The following is a 26,533-nucleotide window of genomic DNA, read 5'->3' as shown; positions in this document are numbered from 1 at the left end:
CTCCTAGCTAGGATATAAATGACAAAACATGTTAGTGATGGCCCATTGGAGAGCAGCTTACGGCCGCTCATTATTTTCAGCTTAAAACAAAGCACCGTTATCAGCATAATGCTTCTTTTGACCAGAGCCTAGCGCCCCACCTGGGATCATCTAAGGCCCCCATGGGAGGGCCGCCCCCAGTTTGAGGCCCCCCGCCCTAGACATACATTTCAAGCATTCTCAGATCCTAAACAAAATCCCATAAGAGCTGATAGAATGTGAGTGAATGAATCAATCAAGATTTATTTAAGAATGAATTAATATTTCACAAAATTGATATAGCAATAGTACAGAAGAACAAGTAAATGACCGAAATGCATTTTAACATCTACTAATCAATTCATAAACACTGGTAGGAAACAAGGAACTGGTGATTCAAAAGGATGAGAATAAATCCTACATCTAAATCTGATTACAAGTTTGATTAAACATTCAAAGATACACAAACTGACTAAAAAGATTCCATGGTTAATCACGCCGCTAGCTAAATCAAACCTACGGAAATATGTTACCAGCAGCGTGATAAGAATTTTTAGGCTAATGAAGTCACGTTTTGACCTAAAACTCTATCATTTGTTCGTGTCATACTGTTGACCAATTACTACAGAATGTCCAGATCATCTGAGGTTAGGAGGAAAGTTAGAGTCTCACACTAGCTTTCTTTTTTTTTTTTTCATTTTTAGGGCTTTAATACAGTGAAAATGTATCTCAATATATAACTGTTGGCAAATTGTTGCTTTGTTATCATTTTATCCGTCCCCTCAGAGTCAGCAACTAGGTGTTTCAGAAATGTATGACCTTTTTATTCTGTACACTGCAGTAAAAGCTAGGGACAGCTGTCGTGATCATCAACCAAACTACCTTTTAAATTAGTTTGAGCATCCCCAGTGCCCTAGCTTGAGTTCTCGGTGAACACCCACCATGTCATACAGGACAGGTAGCCAAGTCGATAGGGAGTCATCTTTCTTTACTTTAACATCATTGGTTCACAAAGCCCTCCATACCAAAAGTGCCATGGTGGATGGAACTCTGGCTCTGTGGCTGTGCTATGCTCTTTCTAGCATTTAACAGTAACTAAAGGTTTTATTTCCAAGCTCTGAAAGTGACCTCGTCCTGGTCTATCGGACATTGACCTGGTGTGCTAGCCTGTATCTCAAACTAGCTTTATAGGTATATCAGCTAGCACCTGTTTTAAAGAGAACCAGGGGTAGAAAAAGGTTTACGGAATCAAAAGAACCAAATACATTCAATTTCATATCACAATTATTTGTGTCAAATGTTTTGGTTCTCTAAAATTTACAAATGACTCGGCCTCACTCTAGTAATTATATTCAAATGTATGAATATTTAGATATGGTGTCCTGGCCTTAGAAGTACTGGAGTGAATATGTGCCCAAAATGAGGACATTTTAACACAATTCCATACACAGATTTGAGCTGGATCAACTGTGTGATGACAGCGATCCTTGTGCCAATCATTCACACTCGAGCTCATCAGGTAACAAAGACAATCATCAGTACAGACTACTTACTTATCCCTATCTTGGCTCAGTCTAGGAGAGCTTTTAGTTCCATTCTAGTCAAATATACATTTAAAGTTAAGCTTCCATAGGACTATGGAATGATTATTCTCCAGAGGAACCCACAGAATTCTCTTTTACAAGTTACATACGACAACAGCTCAAGCAGGTGCTGCTCAGTAACACCAACGGAGGGCTCCATAGATTGCTTTTGCTTGAACTTTAGCACTGTATGTTCTTACAGGGGCTTTAAGGAACATCCTTCCTTCCATTCTAAGAAAAAGCTTAAAACACTCGGTTAGTCCTGGACACAGGAAGAACGACATTCTGGATATGATTGTGGCATAAAGATTTCGACAAAAAAGCCAACACTCCTGTGCCAGACTCTCTGCTGAGGGCAGTCACACTGTCGAGGCAGGACCCCCTTCTAATGCCACCTGTGCCAGACTACCTGCTGACAGCAGTCACACTGTCGAGACAGGACCCCCGTCTAACGCCACCTCTGCCAGACTCCCTGCTGACAGCAGTCACACTGTTGAGACAGGACCCCCCTCTAATGCCACCTCTGCCAGACTCTCTGCTGAGGGCAGTCACACTGTCGAGACAGGACCCCCTTCTAATGCCGCCTGTGCCAGACTACCTGCTGACAGCAGTCACACTGTCGAGACAGGACCTTCTTCTAATGCCACCTCTGCCAGACTACCTGCTGACAGCAGTCACACTGTCGAGACAGGACCCCGTCTAACGCCACCTCTGCCAGACTCCCTGCTGACAGCAGTCACACTGTTGAGACAGGACCCCCCTCTAATGCCACCTCTGCCAGACTCCCTGCTGACAGCAGTCACACTGTCGAGACAGGACCCCCTTCTAATGCCACCTCTGCCAGACTCTCTGCTGACAGCAGTCACACTGTTGAGACAGGACCCCCCTCTAACGCCACCTCTGCCAGACTCCCTGCTGACAGCAGTCACACTGTTGAGGCAGGACCCCCCCTCTAATGCCACCCCTGCCAGACTCCCTGCTGACAGCAGTCACACTGTCGAGACAGGACCCCCTTCTAATGCCTCCTGTGCCATACTCCCTGCTGAGGGCAGTCACACTTTCGAGACAGGACCCCCTTCTAATGCCTCCTGTGCCAGACCACCTGCTGACAGCAGTCACACTGTCGAGACAAAACCCCCATCTGTTGCCACCTCTGCTAGACTCCCTGCTGGAATCACAAATTATCTTGAGTTTAGTGGCTCAATATAATTTCTTTACAATCAGCAGTAAAATGTCAAAATCCAAATCATTTTTTTATTCTATTACATATCTTAAAAAACGTGCCCTTCTTTTTAATATGTAAAACTTAGTCATTATTGTGTACATTTTATAGCATCGTGATTGGTTCTACCTTTATATTATTTTTGTGCAATCAATCTTTTTTTTCATTTCTTTTGTGGAACAATCATGTCAAAATTCGGCTCCATTAGCCATCAAAAAATCGTCGTGCAAGAATGTAAAATGGTGATTTTGCCTAACTATCACACAACATGCGGCTCAGTGACTTTTATAAATGATTCCTCCTGAAGAGAAGCCGCATGCTCACTCTGTCTATCACACAGCATGCAGGTTGGAGACTTTCATTAATAATCTGTATTTGCTGAACAGACACTGTGTGCTCTGCCTGGATATCACACAGCTGCAGCTCTGGGACCTTCATTATTGATCCTGCACTCTTCTGAAGTGTGCTCGGCCTGGCTATCACACAGCTGCAGCTCTGTGACCTTCATTATTGATCCTGCACTCTTCTGAAGTGTGCTCGGCCTGGCTATCACACAGCTGCAGCTCTGTGACCTTCATTATTGATCCTGCACTCTTCTGAAGTGTCCTCTGCCTGGCTATCACACAGCCGCAGCTCTGTGACCTTCATTATTGATCCTGCACTCTTCTGAAGTGTGCTCGGCCTGGATATCACACAGCTGGAGCTCTGCGACCGTCAATATTGATCCTGCACTCTTTTGAAGAGAGGCTGACGTCTTTGTAGCTTTGAAAGTTGACAAAAAATCCTCACACATTTACTGCAATGACATGGCTTTTCCCGTGTGTGTTCGCTGATCAGTACTTAATATTGAATATTCATAAAACCTACTTCAACATTCACTGCACTTGAATGATTCCGGTGCGTGTTTTCTGATGCCGTTTTGGACCTGATATATATATATCCATTGTCACACACCTTGCACTTGAATGGTTTTTACAGTGTGTATTCGCTGATATTTTCTTAATGTTGATGATTCACTAAAACTACTTCTACATTCATGGCAATGATATGGTTTTTCCCTAGTGTGTGTTCTCTGATGCTGTTTTAGTTGTGATAATCAACTAAACATCTTCAAACATTCTCTGCAATTATATGTTTTTTCTCCTGTGTGTGTTCTTTAATGGTGCTTTCGGTCTGATAATCGACTAAAGCTCTTCAGACATTCACTGCACTTGAATGTTTTTTCCCGTGTGTGTTTGCTCATGAATCCTCAATGTTGAAAATTCACTAAAACTACTTCCAGATTCACTGAACTTGAATGATTTTTCCACTGTGTGAGTGCTCTGGTGCCGTTTTAGGCTTGATAAATATATAAAGCTCTTCCCACATCCATTGCACTTGAATGGGTTTTCCCCAGTGTGTGTTCTCTGATGCTGTTTTAGGCCTGACAATCGAATAAACCTCTTCTCACATTCACTGCACCGGTATGGTTTTTCCCCGGTGTGTGTTTTCTGATGCTGTTTTAGGTGTGATGATTGACAAAAGCTCTTCACACATTCACTGCACTTAAATGGTTTTTCCCCTCTGTGTGTTCGCTGATGAGTCCTCAATGATGAAGATTCACTAAAACGTCTTCCACATTCACTGCACTTAAATGGTTTTTCCCCTGTGTGTGTTCTCTGATGAATCCTTAATGTTGATGAATTACTAAAACGTCTTCCACATTCACTGCACTTAAATGGTTTTTCCCCTGTGTGTGTTCGCTGATGTTTTCTTAATATTGATGAATCACTAAAACTTCTTCCACATTCACTGCACTGGAATGGTTTTTCCCCAGTGTGTGTTCGCTGATGCTGTTTTAGGTGTGATATTTGATTAAACCTCTTCACACATTGAGTGCAATTATATGGTTTTTCTCCTGTGTGTGTTCTTAGGTGGCATTTTAGGTCTGATAATCGACTAAATCGCTTCAAACATTCACTGCACTTGAATGTTTTTTCCCCTGTGTGTATTCGCTGATTAATCCTTACTGTTGAAGATTCACTAAAACTAGTTTCACATTCACTGCACTGGAATGGTTTTCCTCCTGTGTATGTTCTCTGATGCCGTTTTAGTCCTGATAAATATATAAAGCTCTTCCCACAATCATTGCAATTGAATGGCTTGTCCCCTGTGTGTGTTCGCAGATGTTTCCTTAATGTTGATGAATCACTAAAACTTCTTCCACATTCACTGCACTGGAATGGTTTTTCCCCAGTGTGTATTCGCTGATGCAGTTTTAGGTGTGATAATTGATTAAACCTCTTCACACATTCAGTGCAATTATATGGTTTTTCTCCTGTGTGTGTTCTTAGGTGGCATTTTAGGTCTGATAATCGACTAAAGCGCTTCAAACATTCACTGCACTTGAATGTTTTTTCCCCTGTGTGTGTTCGCTGATGAATCCTTAATGTTGAAGATTCACTAAAACTACTTTCACATTCACTGCACTGGAATGGTTTCACCCCTGTGTGTGTTCGCTGATGCCGTTTTAGGCTTGATAAATATATAAAGCTCTTCCCACATTCATTGCAAATGATTGGTTTGTTCCCTGTGTGGGTTCGCAGATGTTTCTTTAATGTTGATGAATCACTAAAACTTCTTCCACATTCACTGCACTGGAATGGTTTTTCCCCAGTGTGTATTCTCTGATGCTGTTTTAGGTGTGATAATTGATTAAACCTCTTCACACATTCACTGCAATGGTATGGTTTTTCCCCTGTGTGTGTTTGCTGATGTGTTTGGAGTCCTGATACCTGGCTAAAGCTCTTCTCACATTCAGTGCAATGGTATGATTTTTCCCGTGTGTGTTCGTTGATGTCTTTGTAGGCCTGATAACTGAATAAAGCTCTTTACATATTCAGTGCATTTGAATAGTTTTTTCCCTGTGTGTGCTTGCTGATGGTGTTTTAATATTGATGACAAACTAAAGCCCTCACTGCATGTGTCTGAGACTTCTCTCTTGGTTAGTGTCTCTGGGTCTGGTATATACTTGTTTACATCCCTTGACTGTACTTCCTGAAGGGCCAACATGACTGATAAAGCACTTGTGCTATTCTTGCATTCCTTGTATGAGTCGTATTTTGCACGTTTGTTTTCCGATTAAAGAATAAAGTGCAATGGTCACCAACTACTTTCCAATCTCATAACATGTGTAAGGCTTCTTCATGGGCGATTGTGTCTTTAGACTGGATAATGGTTCTCCATGCTTGCGGGTAAAGATTTATTTTCCTTCTTGTCAGGGAACACTGGGACAGTGCTCTTTATTTTAGACTGCAAAAACCCTATTTCTTTTAACCTTCAGTTGTCTGACTCCACTCCGTTGCGCTTTTCAATGCTTGCTGTGGATTGGTCTGAAACAGTTTGCAATGCACCTCTAGCACTGAATGGTAGCCTGGTATTATTTAAGGAAGCAGAGCACTGCTGTAACCACCTCATACCGACCTCATGATCAAAGCTGTTATTGGACATGTTTACACAAGAGGAGGTTTATCAGTGTTGTCTTCATTTTCTAGAGGTTACTTCTTCGTTTTGAGGCACGGAGGTGCACAGCTGAGACTTGTGGAATCACTGAATTTCTCGTGTCCCTTGTCCCTTCTTCCAGGATGCCTCAGTTTATGTTCAGTCCGGCTGGCTCTGTCGGTACTTATGTTTTCCTGAATACTGGAACTCAATATTTCAGACTTCGTCTTTGCAGATTTACAGTGTTATCTTCCTTATTTTGAAACATTTCGTACAATCAAAGATTGTTTTCTGTCAGATGTAAAAAGATTTAAAATTACTTAAAGGGAAACATAACGGAATGTGCATACACAATTTTTAATTGATTGTTTAAATATATCTTGATTACCATTTTTGAAACTTATGAAGGCATCTTTAACCGTACACAGAAATGTACATAAAAGTTGCTTTGAATATGTCACATCTTACTTATTTCAGCAAAGGTGTTCATGAGTAAGTTAGTAAAAAAAAGCACTCATACACTAGTTACAGCTTTAGGTAGATGCATATGGTCAAGGTTTTGTTAAAACAAGAACATCTCTTTGAGTAAGAGATGGATCAGGAAGACTCGAGACAGAAGGGTGGACATCAGAGTGTTGTATCATGAATCAAATATTGCTGCTCGCAGAGGTGCCTGGCTTCATCCACTGCACCCACAATATGCAGTAGAGCAGCAGTTTCATGATTGGATTTACTTTGTGGTTTTACTTCTCTCAAATATTTTTACGTTTGTCAGTATTATCTACCGGGGTGGGAATTCCCGGCGGGAGCTTGAGATAGCACACCAGCCTGGTGGCACACTAGTTGAGAGCTGTGGTGCATAAGCATAGCAAGAGCACAGATGGTGCTCCAAAGCCAAAGCCTGTTAGCACCCTTTCACCTCTGGATCTTGCTCAGCACCCGAAATGATCTTAAAAACATCTCTTAAGTCAAACTGCTCTGTCCATATATCCTACATCTCTGCTGCCCTCTATACAAGGAAGGGCCTGTTCTCAAATGTATTCACCTGCACCTCACATGCATAGACCTGCTTTCAACATTCCTTTTCCAGCACAAAACCTGCGAACAACATTTTCCAACTACGTAATTCCCATGACTTTCCATAGGTCTCTCCTCCTACTCATGCTTTTCAACATCACCTGTACAAACCACCGTGGCCACATTTAATGGAACAATCCTGAGGTGCACTCATTCTTTCCACAAGATGGAGAATGCACCAGAACAGCGCACGCTGCACATAAGATAAAGATAAAGTGCCCTCTGCGACTCTCACACATGCCCGGCAATGACACAGTCCCTACACAGCTTTTACAAAGGACCAGATGCTTAGCATTGCTTTTCAAATACACACAAAATGCCATAGGCACAGCTCAACAATGTAAAATAAAAGTATTTCACAGTGTGAAATGCACCGCCAAATGATCCAAAGCGTGCAGCATGGTCTTTACTAGCTCAACTGCGTTCTACAGCAGCAAAGTTTGTTGTCACCAAAGTGTTCTTCCTTTGAAAAAGGTGCTATGCATGTGGTATTTGTACAGCACAAACCTCACCAAAAATCAGCTGAGCTCCCTACCGATCCAAGGCAGGGACAGAGTCAACGAGTGATAGGTGAGGCGGCGAGATAGTGGATTGTTACTGCATTGTGATCGAAGAGCCTGAAACTAGCAGTGTGTATGATAATTCCTCAGAAGCTTTCCCTTTATGACATGTAGAGCGGGTCCAGGCCAAGATCAGACAGAAATAAAACATTTATAGCTCAGTAATATTCAGAGATATAGAAGCGGAAAGTAGGATGCTGGCTTCCAATAACACAGCACTGAGCACTCCACCTCAGCCAATCTTTAACGATTGTTTGAAGAACAGAGCAACAGGAAGGGGTTTTAAATGCCGACCATCGACCTTTCACCAGCTGCACATGGGGGACAGCATTGGCTAGATGAACGCTGTGCTCCTTCAACCGCTCGAGTCATGCATACAGGCGCTACAACATGTTAGCCAAGTGTCCTGGAACCCTCGATTCCAATTCACTCAATTTAACTACACACATTACAGTTAACTCTCCCCCTACCGTATCAAGAGCACGTTTCCTGATTCAACACCAGAGTGTCCGTGCTGTAAACTGGCTGATGCTGGTTTCTAACATATGGTGTGGGAGTGCCCACCACTACAGGTGTCATGGCTCGAGGTTACAGCCACCATAGCAGAACTTGCAGACCATACACTGTCAACTACCCCTGAATCCTGCCTGCTAGGCCTTCACCCTAAAGCAAAGAGGGGGCAAACACTTACACAGGTTCATAGACCTTGCATACGTACTTTTCAAATGACGAATAGCAATGTCTTGGAAAGCGGCCTCTGTGCCGGACACTAGGAGGCAGCTGCATACTCCCCTGCACTGTGCATGAGCAGAGGCCAACACACTACACATGCTACTCTCTAGAGGAGTGGGGAGAAGGGGTAGGAGGGTGGGAAAGTAGGATCTGCTTTCATTGTTACCCCCACTTTTTCCTGGTGTCATACAGTTTTTCCTGACTAGTCTGACTGAGATCCTGCTAATCAGGACCCCAGTCACTGTGCTTCCTTCCTAAATTGGCTAAGGTGAGTACTTTGGTACATTCCTAATTGGCTGCTGATGTACCCTTGTACGTCCCTAGTATATGGTACTAGATACCTGGGGCCAAGGAACTCCAGGGGACCCCCATAGGCTGCACCATGTGTTATGCCACCCATAAGGGACCCTTCAAACTCTGACTACATTGCAGCCTGTGTGAGTTGGTGCATGTACAATTGTACCCAAGTATGATGTATACCCTCCTGTTCATGTGATCTCTGGTCCCCTGTGGACAGTGGGGCCGGGAGCCGGGCTGACAGATTGCGTGGATTAGACATTATGTTGTTCTACACTTAAGTGTCCCCGGCAGCCTCCTCCTTACATCCTACTTCCTTATAATGTATTGTTTTATTGACGCACTGTCTGCTATTAGGATTGGCATGTTTCATAGTCCTCACCATCCTCCTTGCCCTGTGGTCACCCTTTACCTTAGCCCCCTCGCTGCCAGGCCTTTTGTCCCCCTGTTCCACTCCCTTTTTTGGTTAAAATCATGATCTTCCCAGCTTTCACGAACAGGCAAATATTTGTCAGAAAACCAAAATGTTCTACAAGGTTTTGGCATTTTATTAGGAAATAAGCTATTTTCCTATTTTTTGTGCTTTCAACCGCCTTCCAGTTAGTGGTAGAAATGGGTGTAAAACCAATAATGGATCCCGGAAAGCAATAGATTTATGAAAAAAGACATAATTCTGAATTTAGCAAGGGGTCAATTGTGTAGATCCTACAAGGTTTTCCTTTAAAAGTAACAGTTGAAATAAAAAATATTGAATTTGAGTTCAAAACAACAGCCATGTGTGCCTAGATTTTCACCTGTAACTTCTTCTACTATCTTAGATTTTTTAAAGCAATATACCGTTATATTCGCAGGACCCTTCTGGAAGCGGGGATATATCGGGCTTGTAGGTCCACCAAGAACCTGAGATACCCAGAGCCAATAACTGAGCTGCACCTTGCAATGGTCATTCATTGTGTACGGGGAGACATCAATTCATTTGGTAAAATATAAAGAGAGAAAAATAGGTATCAAGTAAACCTATGTATTTCTCATATTGGGAACAAGATAAGGAGTTTTGAAGCAGTGGTTATTTGCACATCTCTGAATTTGTGGGTAGCAATGCCAGCATGTTAATTTGGTGGGCATTTTTCAAAATGTCTTTTTTACCCACTGTGTTATATTTTCGAAGGCAGAAATTCCTAGAAAAACAGCTGCTAATAACACTTGTTCTACTATTCTGGGTTCCCCTAAGTCTACCGATAAAAACGGTACCTCACTTGTGTGAGTAGGCCTAAAGCCTGTGACAGGAAATGGGTCAAAATGCAACATGGATATTTTTTGAAAACTAGACACCCATGGGAATCCAGGATGGGGTGACTTGTGAGGCTATCACCAGGTTCTGTTACCCAGAATCCCTTGCAAACCTCAAACTTTGTCAAACAAAAAAAAATTCCCTCACATTTCTGTGATGGAAAGTTCTGGAATCTGTGGGGAGTCACAAACTTCCAACCTCCCAGCATTCCACCAAGTGTCTCGATAAAATTGGTACCCCACTTATGTGGGTAGGTTTAGAGCCCGCAACAGGAAACGGTCCAAAATAAAAGAAATGTGGTCACATAATTTTTTACAAGGAAAACGGACCCTTCTTTCGCAACGTGCCTACCTGTGGATTTTAGACCCTAGTTCAGCCGGCACGAAGGGAAACATAGCAACAGGAAATTGCCCAAAACGTACTGTGGAGACTTCAAAATTATTGATCACAAAAAGATATGGTTTTGCGAGGGAGTCACCTGTGCTTTTGGTCACAGGCTTGGCAGACATCTAGAGAAACCTACCAAACCCAGACATTTCTAAAAAATAGACACCTGGGAGAGTCCAGGGAGGTGTGGCTTGCGTGGATTTCCCAATGTTTTCTTACCAAGAATCCCCTACAAACCTCAAATTTTGCTAATCAAAATTATATTATCTTCACATTTCTTTTATGAGGTCACCATGCCGGCACAAATTTCCTACCACCCAGCGTGCCCCTTAAAAAATAAAAATTACACCTCACTTGTTTGGGTGTCCAATGCAGAATAGCCTAAAAAAATTTTTTAAAAAAAATAGGGTGCTTAGAGCTTGCTGTACTATTTCCTCAGTCTATACGTTTTTGGCCTTTCCCAGTCGCAGACCCTTGGCCACCCAAACACGTGAAGCATAATTTTTATTGGGATACCGAGAGGAATGTCGGGTGGTAGGAAATTTGTGCCAGCATGGTGTACCCACACAGAACTGTGAGAAAAATATAATTGTTTAGCTAAATTTGAGATTTGCAGGGTCTGGGGGCGGGAACGTCGACCGGGAGGTGGGGAGAAGGGGGTAAAACATACAAAACATATTTTTTTAACAAAAAATGGTCACAACAATAGTCGATTCAACATATGTTAAAATGCTTCGAAATGGTCCAATTTGATATCTGACAGACTATCGCGGCACGCGCGCTTTACTTTTTATGTTAAAAGTAAAGCGCTCGTGCCGCGATTATCGCAAAAGTAAAGAAACAGAAAAAAACATCTTATTCTTTACTTTTGCTATAATCGCGGCACCCGCGCTTTACTTTTTAACATCAAAAGTGAAGCGCGGGTACAGCTTCTCCTTGCTTTCTTTGTCTGCCTGCCATGTCCCATCTTACTCATTTCCCCCTTAGCTTGGCCATGTTTTTCACCTCCTGCCGTTGCCATTGTACAACTGTTTGCTGTGCACTCTAGCCATGCACTGTGCACTCTAGCCATGCACTGTGCACTCTAGCCATGCACTGTGCACTCTAGCCATGCACTGTGCACTCTAGCCATGCACTTTGCACTCAAGCCATGCACCGTGCACTCTAGCCATGCACGGTGCACTCTAGCCATGCACCGTGCACTCTAGCCATGCACAGTGCACTCTAGCCATGCACTGTACACTCTAGCCATGCTCTCTAGCCGTGCTCTGGGCACTCTAGCCGTGCACTCTGCACTCTAGCCGTGCACTCTGCACTCTAGCCGTGCACTCTAGCCGTGCACTCTGCACTCTAGCCATGCACTGTGCACTCTAGCCATGCACTGTGCACTCTAGCCATGCACTGTGCACTCTAGCCATGCACTGTGCACTCTAGCCATGCACTGTGCACTCTAGCCATGCTCTCTAGCCATGCACTGTGCACTCTAGCCATATTCTCTAGCTGTGCACTCTAGCCATGCTCTCTAGCCGTGCTCTCTAGCCATGCACTGTGCACTCTAGCCATGCTCTCTAGCCGTGCTCTCTAGCCATGCACTTTGCACTCAAGCCATGCACTGTGCTCTCTAGCCATGCTCTCGAGCCGTGCAGGCATCCAGGCCTGGTTTGAGCAGAGGTCATCGCATGCAATGGTCCAGCCTCCAGCCCTCCCCTTGGTCAGTCAGCACCGAGTGGTGTCTCCAGAGAGCCTCAGACTCAGCCCTTGAGCTGCGCGTTGGCAGTAGCAGGGGTTGTATTGGTCGTGTTTAATGTATCCAAAGCTGGATGAGATGTCAGATTCTTTAGCGCATTAGAATCATTATTATTTCATGCAGCGCTGTATTAAAGGTGACAGAGAAAGCATTCACGGGAGTGGAAGCTTCTGGAATGCTTACACAGCACAAAGGATCCAGTTTACAACCAGAGGGCAGTCAGAAGCGCCCCCTGAGCCGCACATTGAACCCGTGAACGGGTGGCATCTGCAATATAATTACAATACAATATAAAGCTCTGCAAAAAACAATTAAAAAAAACTGTGAGCCCATCTTTGAATGTCATTCCCTCACCTGGGGTGGTTTGGGGGCTGCGGGCCCTGCTGAGCTGAGGCCAGGACTGAACCATGAGCGCGCGCGGGGTAGAGGGGGCCTGATCAAGGACAACTGCGCATGCGCTGAGCACAGATACTGCCTCCTACAGCGGGACGCGGTGAAAGACGGCCTTATGGATGAACAACTGCGCATGCGCCCGGGCAGACACTGCGTCCTACAGCGGGACGCGGTGAAAGACGGCCTTATGGATGAACAACTGCGCATGCGCTGGGTACAGACACTGCTGTTAAGGCAATCCAACTCCGGAAGTCGGTGCACTTCAAGGCCCCGGCAGCACGGAGCGCAGGAAGGGGCCACAGCTCACTGCAGTACAGGTGGGACGGGGGCCTCGCAGGGGCAAGAATGAATGAGATACAACAGCTGCCTCCCGCCACAGCACAGGGTGAGATGTATTTCAATGTGGGAAAATATCTCTCCTGTGCGCAGGCGCAGTGAGGCTGAGCGTCCTCCGTCCAGCGCAGCTCACAGTCTGAACTCCGTGCAAAGTCCTAACTCGGCCATAGAGAGTAGTGTCTTCCCCCCGCACATGCGCAGCTGTGACGCGCGGTCTTAGACGCCATGTTTTGCTCGCACGCGCGATGGTGGCTCGTGCAACTGCGTGAGCGCGCGCGTCACTCGGAGGGGGAATAACATACCGGCTCCCTTCTCACGGCCCCCGGTGCGCCCCCTCCCCAGGCCCTGCAGCCCCCACTGAGCGGTGAACAAGGAGAAGGGAGGAGACCTCAAAGCGTCCTGCCAGCCGTGTGTGAGGTTTAAATAATTTTATTGGCTTTTATGTTTAAAATTTTTTTTTTTTTTTTGTTATTCATGAAGAACAAAAGAGAGACCCTGCCATCGCCATAGTCAAACAGTTCCATATAATCCCGTCCCCGTGGGTGGTTTGTGGTCCCAGGTGATCCTGGTGTCTGATTCATTGTGTTTGTTTAGGCCTCGCGCACTCCGGCCGTTCTGCCACATCCAGCCCGTGAGAACCATAAACAAGGCCCCGCTGCACGGCGCGTAAGCCCCGCTTCCACGCTCCATGGGCGTGATATTTACCGTCTGCTATGTATGTCGTGCGCTTACAAGTGAATGATTGATTGATTAGGTGGATCAAGAGAAGTAAAGAGAGGTCAACAATGTGTATTGTCACAAAGAGAAATGGCAGTCCTAAAATAATCGTCGGGAGGGGAATTCCTCCTTTTGGAACTAGGGCCCTCACACACCCAGCCAGCGAGGTGCCATGCTTCTGTGTCATTCATTATGTCTTTAGCCTGCTATTGGACCACTGCAGCACTATGTTTTGTTAATTTTAACCCAATGTTGACCTTTTTTGACCACTTTGATGCACCAGTGAAGTTTTTGGACTTAGTCATTTTTCACTTCATGGAGACTTCAAAAGTGTTAGAAATTCATTTTGTAAATACCTAGAACGGTGCAAATGCAGCCATATAGCATTCAGGGCACTACAATTACACCTATATAGTTTTTAAATGATTTTGATGCAATAACATTTTTGACCTCCATGGGGAGGGCACTCAAGCTAAACTTTTACCCAGCTCCGAGTTCCACGACCTCGGGTGGAAAAAGTGACTTTGCCCCCTTAAACCCAAAAACTTCTTGTTGCACCAGTGCTGCTTCGGCTGCACCAGTGCTGCTTCGGCTGCACTGGTGCAGCTTCTCGGACTTGAGGCGTTGCACCAGTGCAGCATAGAAAAGAAACTTTTTAATAAAAGGATTTAAAACTAATTCAAGATATACATTATCTAAGGAATGTTATAAAAACTCAGATATGGAGAATATTTTTCATTTTCGTCCATTTTTGACCGTTTTGGAGCACTTTGAAGCACTGATGCAGCTTTGGGATTTTTATGGTTATTTTGATCAGAGATGCTCCTAATGTGTTTAAAATTCATGTGGGATGTATCCAAGACACTGCCATCACACCTATATAGTTTTTAAATGATTTTGATGTATTAAAATTTTGACCTCCATAAGGGGGGAAAGGTTGAACTTTTACCCCGCTCGGAGTTCCATGACTTTCGGGACCTTGTCCCCCTGAAATTTAAAATTGCATTTTCAAAGTAATGTGTACAACTATTCATTCTGTGTCATTCATTGTGTGTTTAGCATGCTATTGGGCCACTGTAGCACTTGTTTTTTTTTCGTTTTTATGCATTTTTGACCGTTTTTGAACACTTTGATGCTCCAAATGGTCTTTGGACTTAGTCACTTTTTGCTTCATGGAGATTTCAAAAGTGTTAGAAAGTCACTTTGGAGGCACACAGGACAGTGCAAATGCACCTATATATCAATCAGGACACTCCAATCACACCTATATAGTTTTTAAATGATTTTGATGAATAAAAAATTTTGACCTCCATGAGGGGTGGAAAGTTTGAACTTTTACCCCGCTCGGAGTTCCATGACTTCTGTGACCTCGTCCCTCTGAAATTTAAAATAGCATTTTCCAAGTAATTTGTAAATATATTCATTCTGGGTCATTCATTGTGTGTTTAGCTTGCTATTGGGCCAGTGTAGCACTTTGTTTTTTTCATTTTTATGCATTTGTGACCGTTTTTAAACACTTTCATGCACCAATGATGTCTTTGTACTTCGTCATTTTTCACTTCATGGGGACTTCAAAAGTGTTAGAAATTCATTTTGGAGGCACACAGAACAGTGCAAATGCAGTTACATAGCATTCAGGACACTGCAATTACACCTATATAGTTTTTAAAAGATTTTGATGTAATAACATTTTTGACCTCCATGGGGAGGGCCCTTAAGCTGAACTTTTACCCAGCTCGGAGTTCCATGACCTTGTCCCCCTTAAATTGAAAATCGAATTTTCAAAGTGTTTAGTAAAACTGTTCATTCTGTGTCATTCATTATGTCTTTAGCCTGCTATTGGACCACTGCAGCACTATGTTTTGTTAATTTTAACCCAATGTTGACCTTTTTTGACCACTTTGATGCACCAGTGAAGTTTTTGGACTTAGTCATTTTTCACTTCATGGAGACTTCAAAAGTGTTAGAAATTCATTTTGTAAATACCTAGAACGGTGCAAATGCAGCCATATAGCATTCAGGGCACTACAATTACACCTATATAGTTTTTAAATGATTTTGATGCAATAACATTTTTGACCTCCATGGGGAGGGCACTCAAGCTAAACTTTTACCCAGCTCCGAGTTCCACGACCTCGGGTGGAAAAAGTGACTTTGCCCCCTTAAACCCAAAAACTTCAAAAAGTCACCCCTGGAGGCCAGAAATGGGTCTTAGACACTCTTGGTATGTCATCTGAGGTATACTATGGTGTTCTTGGGTCCAGAACTAGAAATGTGATGTGACTCTGATATCTAGGGCCTATAATGGAAAAAATGAATTTGACACCAAACACCTCAAAATGTCTGAAATAGGACTCAGACATGTACCTGGAGGCTGGAAATGAGCCCTAGACACTCTTGCTATATCACCTGAGATATAATATAGGGTCCTGGTGGCCACAGGGACCCAAAAACAGTCAGGTGGGTTGATACTGAAAATTAGCAAAAATCGTCCCAAAAAATTTTTTGACAAGATTTGCTAATTTTCCAAATAGCTCAGAATGGATATCAGAGACACTGTTTGAGTGCGCAAGATATGAATACACTTGTTAGAAAGGTCAGCTCTGATGCTTTCATGTGATATATATAACTTTGATATTATATAAAGTTTTTTTTCCGCTACCAACCAAGGGAAACACCTGATATCGTACCCGATTTTGAGAACATTGGGCTGGGTGGAAAAAGTCACTTTGCCCCCTTAAACCCAAAAACTTCAAAAAGTCACCCCTGGAGGCCAGAAATGGGTCTTAGACACTCTTGGTATGTCATCTGAGGTATACTATGGTCTTCTTGGGTCCAGAACTAGAAATCTGATGTGACTCTGATATCTAGGAGCTATAATGGAAAAAAATGAATTTGACACCAAACACCTCAAAATGTCACAAATAAGAGTCAGACATGTACCTGGAGGCTGGAAATGAGCCCTAGCCACTCTTGTTATATAATCTGAGATATATTATGGGGTCCTGGTGGCTACAGGGACCCGAAAACAGTCATGAGGGTTGATACCGAAAATTAGCAAAAATCGTCAAAAAAAAATGTTTTTTTGACAAGATTTGCTAATTTTCCAAATAGCTCAGAATGGATATCACAGTCACTTTGTGAGTACCCATGACCTAAATATACTTGTTAGAAAGCTCAGATCTGATGCTTTCATTTGATCTATCTACCTTTGCTATTATCTGAAGTTTTTTTTTCAGCTTCCAGCCAAGGGAAGAACCTGACATCGTACCCGATTTTGAGCAACGTAGCCTGGATGGAAGAAGTGACTATGCCCCCTTAAACCCCAAAACTTCAAAAAGTCATCCCTGGAGGCCAGAAATGGGTCTTAGACACTCCTGGTATGTCATCTGAGGTATACTAAGGGGTCCTTAGGTCCAGAACTAGAAATTTGATGTGACTCTGAGCTCAATGTGATGTGACTCTGAGCTCTATGGCCTATATTGGGAAAAATGAGTTTGTTCCCAAACACCTCGAAATGTCACAAATAGGAGTCAGACATGTACCTGGAGGCTGGAAATGAGCCCTAGCCACTCTTGTTATATCATCTGAGATATATTATGCGGTCCTGGTGGCTACAGGGACCTGAAAACAGTCATACAAAGCAATTTGAATCCATACGAGGCAATTTTTAATTTGCGGCCATCTGGTCACCCTTTGAAATGGATAGGATATACTACAGAGGATGTAGTGCACTCTATTTCTTGAAGCATATGATGTACTGACTTAATTTCAATTGCAGTATGTAGCTAAGACATTTACAATTCATAGTGGTAACTCTCATGGTTGTGGCTTATAGGGACAAGGTACAAATCAAGTGTAACCTTCAGGTAAGTTTTTATTTTTCACTTTCATGTGTGTTGTAGAACACTTTATACTTTTGGCTATAATTCATAGTCTGTACATTATAGAGACATAATTTAAACAGCACTTTGTTCCTAGTGATGTGCATCTTACCCATGTGAATTATTATGTGTGTGGCGTATTGTAAAGTTGTCAAAATTTGAGGTTGAATGTATGACGTTTTTCAATACCGTCGCATGTACGAAAAAGTATGCCTTACATTTTGTCCCATACTTCTAAAACCATACAATCTGGATCCATAATTGGAAGTGCAGCATTAAGCTAACATGATGCCACTGTCCTGTGTTCATTTTCATGCATGTGGAAAGCTTCAAAGTGGTGTGAATCTTTCAGCGATTAAACACATATTTTAAAAAAAATTCCTCCAGCTTTTGCAAAATGTGTCACGTATGTTATGTCATCAGTCAAGATCCATATTAGATAGAGCTTGATTTCCAACTGCAACACATTCTATAACATAGCCTACTACAGTGTGCCATTTTATATGCATGTGGCTCACACACAAGGTGCATACAAAGCAATTTGAATCCATACGAGGCGATTTTTAATTTGCGGCCATCTGGTCACCCATTGAAATGGAGAGGATATATTACATAGTATGTGGTGCACTATAAATCTTGAACCATATGAGGTACTGACCTAATTTCAATCACAGTATGTAGCTAAGACATCTACACTTTATAGTGGTAACTCTCATATTTGTGGCTTATAGGGACAAGGTACAAATCAAGTGTAATCTTCAGGAAAAGTTTTTATTTTTCACTTTCATGTGTGTTGAAGAACACTTTATGCTTTTGGCTACAAAATGTGAAGTTGAATGTATGATGTTTTTCAATAACGTCACATGTGTGAAAAAATATGCCTTACGTTGTGGCCCATAATTCTAAAACCATACAATCTGGATCCATAATTCTGAGTGCAGCATACAGTTACCATCATGCCACTGCCCTGTGGTCATTGTCATGCCTGTGCCATGCTTAGAAGTGGTGAGAATCATTCAGTGATTAAACGCATGTTTTATAAAATTTGCCTCCATTTTTTGCAAAATGAGTCACGTATATTGTGTCATCAGTCATGATCCATACTAGATAGAGCTTGATTTCCAACTGCAACACATTCTATAGCATACCCTACTACATTGTGTCATTTTAAATGCATGTGGCTTACACGTAAGGTACATACAACGCAATATGAATCCATACGACGCGATTTTTAATTTGCGGCCATCTGGTCGTCCCATTGAAATGGATAGGATATTATACATAGCAGAATGTGCCCTATAATTCTTGAAGCATATAAGTTAAAGACTTAATTTCAATTGCAGATTCTAGCTAAGATTCGTATGCATTATTGTACCAATTCTTATGCATGTGGCCCACATAGAAAGTGCACGAAATGGAAGTTGAATCCATACGAGGCGATTTTCGATTTCCGGCCATCTGGTCACCCAAATCTCAAAGATTATTGTTAATAATTCAGTGTGTTTTTATGCTATTTAGCTAATAATGCATGAACCTGTTTATTAACATGTGCATAATGAGATACCAAAGAGAAAATAATGAAAATGTATTGGTAAACCGTATTTTGGTAGACTTTAAAAAACAGAGAAACAGAAGGTTAAGGGGGGGTCCGAGGGGAGAAATTATTATAGACCTACTGGTACCTAGTCCCCCAACTAGTCACTAAAACACACGGAAGGTACAGAAGGTCTGAGAAATATAGAGGGAGAGAAAAGAAAATAGCAAATCTCTCTATTGGGACCTAATAGTGTCCTCTTTTCATACCCAGACTACACTGTTGATCTGGAAAAAACCAAGAAAACAGAAAAAAGAAAAAAGAGAAGATACACAAAAAGAGGAAAAGAATACCCATCAGCCCACTCATAAGTGGAATCTCGTCATCTGGGTATGTGTTGGTAAATGGTGTCCTCTAGGATCTGCCTCAGAAACAATCCATAGGACTGCCTAGTGATGGACCCAGAACATTACACCAACAAATGACAGTATATGAGCGGGAGGGGCTAAGGTTGCAGTGCTCAAAGAAAAAGAAAAGGAAAAATGATCCAAGTGATTCTAAAAATACCTACAGTGATGTCATAAAACACTTTATTGGGGCTGACCATCAAAGTGGTATGGTTAAAAACAGTATGCTGATAGCATGTAAAGAATTGCTACCCACCAGTGTTGTTACTCGGTCAACATGTTTCAGCCTAAACGGCTTTCGTCAGGACCTACGGTGCTACTGCAACACTTACTTAAGTGATGTGAAGTAGAATCTACACCTGCTTTCCAAACTGAAAAGAGTGTATCTTCTCCTGCATAGACAAAATACAAAAAAGAAAGAAACAGAGACATGGACACATAATGTCAACAGAACAAGTGCAAAGACTACAAGCTCATGTTTCTATAGTCTGTATGATATGACTATGAACACTAGAAAGACACTCACCCTTATTGTGGGGAGAGAAAACCTCACCTCACCTGGCCACTGCTCAGGAAAAAAGGAGGCCACGCACTGGAAACAAACAGAACACTTTGAAAATTATAACCAGTGGTAGTAAAACAAAGTAAACAAACAAGAAACTGGATTCAAAACACATAAATCAGAGATACACATGGTGATACAATATGGCCAGACTGGTTTCTTATAGCATCAGGAAAGTCTACCACAAAGCCTCTCTGACTGCACTTGCTGATGGGTATTCTTTTCCTCTTTTTGTGTATCTTCTCTTTTTTCTTTTTTCTGTTTTCTTGGTTTTTTCCAGATCAACAGTGTAGTCTGGGTATGAAAAGAGGACACTATTAGGTCCCAATAGAGAGATTTGCTATTTTCTTTTCTCTCCCTCTATATTTCTCAGACTTTAAAAAACCCCATTGAAAAACACATGCATCACCAATGCTGCTTTTTGCTTGTGCCTAAAACGAAAATGTGTTATTAAAAAGTGAATATAACACATAGAGATGTTTTTTCTTTTGTTTATGAAGCCTAATGTGAAGGCAGGTCACACCTATGTTTTACTTTAAAAAAATCTCTTTTCTAAAATTTACGGCGTTACCTTGTTTTTTAATACAGCTAAAAAAACAATTGTTAAAGTCGCTTATAAAAAAGTGATCGTAAATGCTATTTTTTTTTTTTTCAGCTTGAGGTTCAGTTTAATATGAGTCTTAATTTGATGTATCACTTGCCCTAGTAAACAATCCCCAAAGTCTATTTTTTTTCAATTTTCCCAAGCTCAATGTTAAACACATGCATCACCAATGATGCAAAAAGTGAAGTCAGAAATTTCAAACAGCAATAAAAAAGTGAGAAAAACAGATATTTGAAAAATTCCTTTTGTTTATGCGGCCTTATGTCCAAAGCCATCCAACAAGAGCATTTTTTTTTTAATTCGGTCGATTTAAAAAAAATCTGCGAACTATTTTATTTCTCTCAAAAAAAAGGCCAAAAAGTGACTTTTTGTGCAAAAAAGTGCCCGTACAATATTTTTTCATCTAATAAACTTTTTATGACTCAGAATACACTTAGGCTTCAGGTCAATGTGTTTTCGTTTGGGGGAGGGGCCCAGGGAAAAAAACACCTTTTTTTTTCTCGGATTGGTCAAAGGTCAGGCTACCAGCTTGACTCTTGTTGCACCAGTGCTGCTTCGGCTGCACCAGTGCTGCTTCGGCTGCACTGGTGCAGCTTCTCAGACTTGAGGCGTTGCACCAGTGCAGCCAAGAAAAGAAACTTTTTAATAAAAGGATTTAAAACTAATTCAAGATATACATTATCTAAGGAATGTTATAAAAACTCAGATATGGAGAATATTTTTCATTTTCGTCCATTTTTGACCGTTTTGGATCACTTTGAAGCACTGATGCAGCTTTGGGGTTTTTATGGTTATTTTGATCAGAGATGCTCCTAATGTGTTTAAAATTCATGTGGGATGTATCCAAGACACTGCCATCACACCTATATAGTTTTTAAATGATTTTGATGTATTAAAATTTTGACCTCCATAAGGGGGGAAAGGTTGAACTTTTACCCCGCTCGGAGTTCCATGACTTTCGTGACCTTGTCCCCCTGAAATTTAAAATTGCATTTTCAAAGTAATGTGTACAACTATTCATTCTGTGTCATTCATTGTGTGTTTAGCATGCTATTGGGCCACTGTAGCACTTGTTTTTTTCGTTTTTATGCATTTTTGACCGTTTTTGAACACTTTGATGCTCCAAATGGTCTTTGGACTTAGTCACTTTTTGCTTCATGGAGACTTCAAAAGTGTTAGAAAGTCACTTTGGAGGCACACAGGACAGTGCAAATGCACCTATATAGCAATCAGGACACTCCAATCACACCTATATAGTTTTTAAATGATTTTGATGAATTAAACATTTTGACCTCCATGAGGGGTGGAAAGTTTGAACTTTTACACCGCTCGGAGTTCCATGACTTCTGTGACCTCGTCCCCCTGAAATTTAAAATAGCATTTTCCAAGTAATTTGTAAATATATTCATTCTGGGTCATTCATTGTGTGTTTAGCTTGCTATTGGGCCAGTGTAGCACTTTGTTTTTTTCATTTTTATGCATTTGTGACCGTTTTTAAACACTTTCATGCACCAATGATGTCTTTGTACTTCGTCATTTTTCACTTCATGGGGACTTCAAAAGTGTTAGAAATTCATTTTGGAGGCACACAGAACAGTGCAAATGCAGTTACATAGCATTCAGGACACTGCAATTACACCTATATAGTTTTTAAAAGATTTTGATGTAATAACATTTTTGACCTCCATGGGGAGGGCCCTTAAGCTGAACTTTTACCCAGCTCGGAGTTCCATGACCTTGTCCCCCTGAAATTGAAAATCGAATTTTCAAAGTGTTTAGTAAAACTGTTCATTCTGTGTCATTCATTATGTCTTTAGCCTGCTATTGGACCACTGCAGCACTATGTTTTGTTAATTTTAACCCAATGTTGACCTTTTTTGACCACTTTGATGCACCAGTGAAGTTTTTGGACTTAGTCATTTTTCACTTCATGGAGACTTCAAAAGTGTTAGAAATTCATTTTGTAAATACCTAGAACGGTGCAAATGCAGCCATATAGCATTCAGGGCACTACAATTACACCTATATAGTTTTTAAATGATTTTGATGCAATAACATTTTTGACCTCCATGGGGAGGGCACTCAAGCTAAACTTTTACCCAGCTCCGAGTTCCACGACCTCGGGTGGAAAAAGTGACTTTGCCCCCTTAAACCCAAAAACTTTAAAAAGTCACCCCTGGAGGCCAGAAATGGGTCTTAGACACTCTTGGTATGTCATCTGAGGTATACTATGGTGTTCTTGGGTCCAGAACTACAAATGTGATGTGACTCTGATATCTAGGGCCTATAATGGAAAAAATGAATTTGACACCAAACACCTCAAAATGTCTGAAATAGGACTCAGACATGTACCTGGAGGCTGGAAATGAGCCCTAGACACTCTTGCTATATCACCTGAGATATAATATAGGGTCCTGGTGGCCACAGGGACCCAAAAACAGTCAGGTGGGTTGATACTGAAAATTAGCAAAAATCGTCCCAAAAATCTTTTTTGACAAGATTTGCTAATTTTCCAAATAGCTCAGAATGGATATCAGAGACACTGTTTGAGTGCGCAAGATATGAATACACTTGTTAGAAAGGTCAGCTCTGATGCTTTCATGTGATATATATAACTTTGATATTATATAAAGTTTTTTTTCCGCTACCAACCAAGGGAAACACCTGATATCGTACCCAGGTAGGAGAAGGAGGAAGATCCTTCTCCTACCTGGCCGCCAAGACCTGGAACTCACTCCCGACCAACCTGCGCCTGACCCAGGACCACCTCTCCTTCAGGAAGAAACTCAAGACCTGGCTGTTCGAGCAGTGGCGGCACCCCCCCCCCCACCCAGCGCCTTGAGACCCTACGGGTGAGTAGTGCGCTCTATAAATGACCTGATTGATTGATTGATTGATTGATTTTGAGAACATTGGGCTGGGTGGAAAAAGTCACTTTGCCCCCTTAAACCCAAAAACTTCAAAAAGTCACCCCTGGAGGCCAGAAATGGGTCTTAGACACTCTTGGTATGTCATCTGAGGTATACTATGGTCTTCTTGGGTCCAGAACTAGAAATCTGATGTGACTCTGATATCTAGGAGCTATAATGGAAAAAAATGAATTTGACACCAAACACCTCAAAATGTCACAAATAGGAGTCAGACATGTACCTGGAGGCTGGAAATGAGCCCTAGCCACTCTTGTTATATAATCTGAGATATATTATGGGGTCCTGGTGGCTACAGGGACCCGAAAACAGTCATGAGGGTTGATACCGAAAATTAGCAAAAATCGTCAAAAAAAGTTTTTTTGACAAGATTTGCTAATTTTCCAAATAGCTCAGAATGGATATCACAGTCACTTTGTGAGTACCCATGACCTAAATATACTTGTTAGAAAGCTCAGATCTGATGCTTTCATTTGATCTATCTACCTTTGCTATTATCTGAAGTTTTTTTTTCAGCTTCCAGCCAAGGGAAGAACCTGACATCGTACCCGATTTTGAGCAACGTAGCCTGGATGGAAGAAGTGACTATGCCCCCTTAAACCCCAAAACTTCAAAAAGTCATCCCTGGAGGCCAGAAATGGATCTTAGACACTCCTGGTATGTCATCTGAGGTATACTAAGGGGTCCTTAGGTCCAGAACTAGAAATTTGATGTGACTCTGAGCTCAATGTGATGTGACTCTGAGCTCTATGGCCTATATTGGGAAAAATGAGTTTGATCCCAAACACCTCGAAATGTCACAAATAGGAGTCAGACATGTACCTGGAGGCTGGAAATGAGCCCTAGCCACTCTTGTTATATCATCTGAGATATATTATGGGGTCCTGGTGGCTACAGGGACCCGAAAACAGTCATGAGGGTTGATACCGAAAATTAGCAAAAATCGTCAAAAAAAGTTTGACAAGATTTGCTAATTTTCCAAATAGCTCAGAATGGATATCACAGTCACTTTGTGAGTACCCATGACCTAAATATACTTGTTAGAAAGCTCAGATCTGATGCTTTCATTTGATCTATCTACCTTTGCTATTATCTGAAGTTTTTTTTTCAGCTTCCAGCCATGGGAAAAACCTGACATTGTACCCGATTTTGACCACCTTAGGCTGGATGGAAGAAGTGACTTTGCCCCCTTAAACCCCAAAACTTCAAAAAGTCATCCCTGGAGGCCAGAAATGGGTCTTAGACACTCCTGGTATGTCATCTGAGGTATACTAAGGGGTCCTTAGGTCCAGAACTACAAATTTGATGTGACTCTGAGCTCAATGTGATGTGACTCTGAGCTATATGGCCTATAATGGAAAAAATGAGTTTGACCCCAAACACCTCGAAATGTCACAAATAGGAGTCAGACATGTACCTGGAGGCTGGAAATGAGCCCTAGCCACTCTTGTTATATCATCTGAGATATATTATGGGGTCCTGGTGGCTACAGGGACCCGAAAACAGTCATGAGGGTTGATACCGAAAATTAGCAAAAATCGTCAAAAAAAGTTTGACAAGATTTGCTAATTTTCCAAATAGCTCAGAATGGATATCACAGTCACTTTGTGAGTACCCATGACCTAAATATACTTGTTAGAAAGCTCAGATCTGATGCTTTTATTTGATCTATCTACCTTTGCTATTATCTGAAGTTTTTTTTCAGCTTCCAGCCAAGGGAAGAACCTGACATCGTACCCGATTTTGAGCAACGTAGCCTGGATGGAAGAAGTGACTATGCCCCCTTAAACCCCAAAACTTCAAAAAGTCATCCCTGGAGGCCAGAAATGGGTCTTAGACACTCCTGGTATGTCATCTGAGGTATACTAAGGGGTCCTTAGGTCCAGAACTAGAAATTTGATGTGACTCTGAGCTCAATGGCCTATATTGGGAAAAATGAGTTTGATCCCAAACACCTCGAAATGTCACAAATAGGAGTCAGACATGTACCTGGAGGCTGGAAATGAGCCCTAGCCACTCTTGTTATATCATCTGAGATATATTATGGGGTCCTGGTGGCTACAGGGACCTGAAAACAGTCATACAAAGCAATTTGAATCCATACGAGGCAATTTTTAATTTGCGGCCATCTGGTCACCCTTTGAAATGGATAGGATATACTACAGAGGATGTAGTGCACTCTATTTCTTGAAGCATATGATGTACTGACTTAATTTCAATTGCAGTATGTAGCTAAGACATTTACAATTCATAGTGGTAACTCTCATGGTTGTGGCTTATAGGGACAAGGTACAAATCAAGTGTAACCTTCAGGTAAGTTTTTATTTTTCACTTTCATGTGTGTTGTAGAACACTTTATACTTTTGGCTATAATTCATAGTCTGTACATTATAGAGACATAATTTAAACAGCACTTTGTTCCTAGTGATGTGCATCTTACCCATGTGAATTATTATGTGTGTGGCGTATTGTAAAGTTGTCAAGATTTGAGGTTGAATGTATGACGTTTTTCAATACCGTCGCATGTACTAAAAAGTATGCCTTACATTTTGTCCCATACTTCTAAAACCATACAATCTGGATCCATAATTGGAAGTGCAGCATTAAGCTAACATGATGCCACTGTCCTGTGTTCATTTTCATGCATGTGGAAAGCTTCAAAGTGGTGTGAATCTTTCAGCGATTAAACACATATTTTAAAAAAAATTCCTCCAGCTTTTGCAAAATGTGTCACGTATGTTATGTCATCAGTCAAGATCCATATTAGATAGAGCT

The 26,533-nt window shown here is 41.8% G+C and overlaps 1 protein-coding gene across 1 annotated transcript in view; it reads right to left on the bottom strand.

Moving 5' to 3' along the window:
- Nucleotides 1-232: 232 nt before the first annotated feature.
- Nucleotides 233-26,533, bottom strand: part of LOC144807143 (uncharacterized) — a 151,753-nt gene continuing 125,452 nt past the window's right edge. The window contains 3 exon segments of the mRNA XM_078673069.1: nucleotides 233-3,944; nucleotides 4,264-4,750; nucleotides 5,015-5,590. Of these exon segments, the coding sequence (XP_078529195.1) occupies nucleotides 3,770-3,944; nucleotides 4,264-4,750; nucleotides 5,015-5,590 (1,238 nt within the window). The 3' untranslated portion in view covers nucleotides 233-3,769.

This window comes from Lissotriton helveticus, chromosome 1_2 (genome assembly GCF_964261635.1).
Source record: "Lissotriton helveticus chromosome 1_2, aLisHel1.1, whole genome shotgun sequence".
NCBI classification, from domain to species: Eukaryota; Metazoa; Chordata; class Amphibia; order Caudata; family Salamandridae; genus Lissotriton; species Lissotriton helveticus.
The sequence above is the reverse complement of the archived record's forward strand: the minus strand, read 5'-3'. Positions and strand labels throughout refer to the sequence as shown.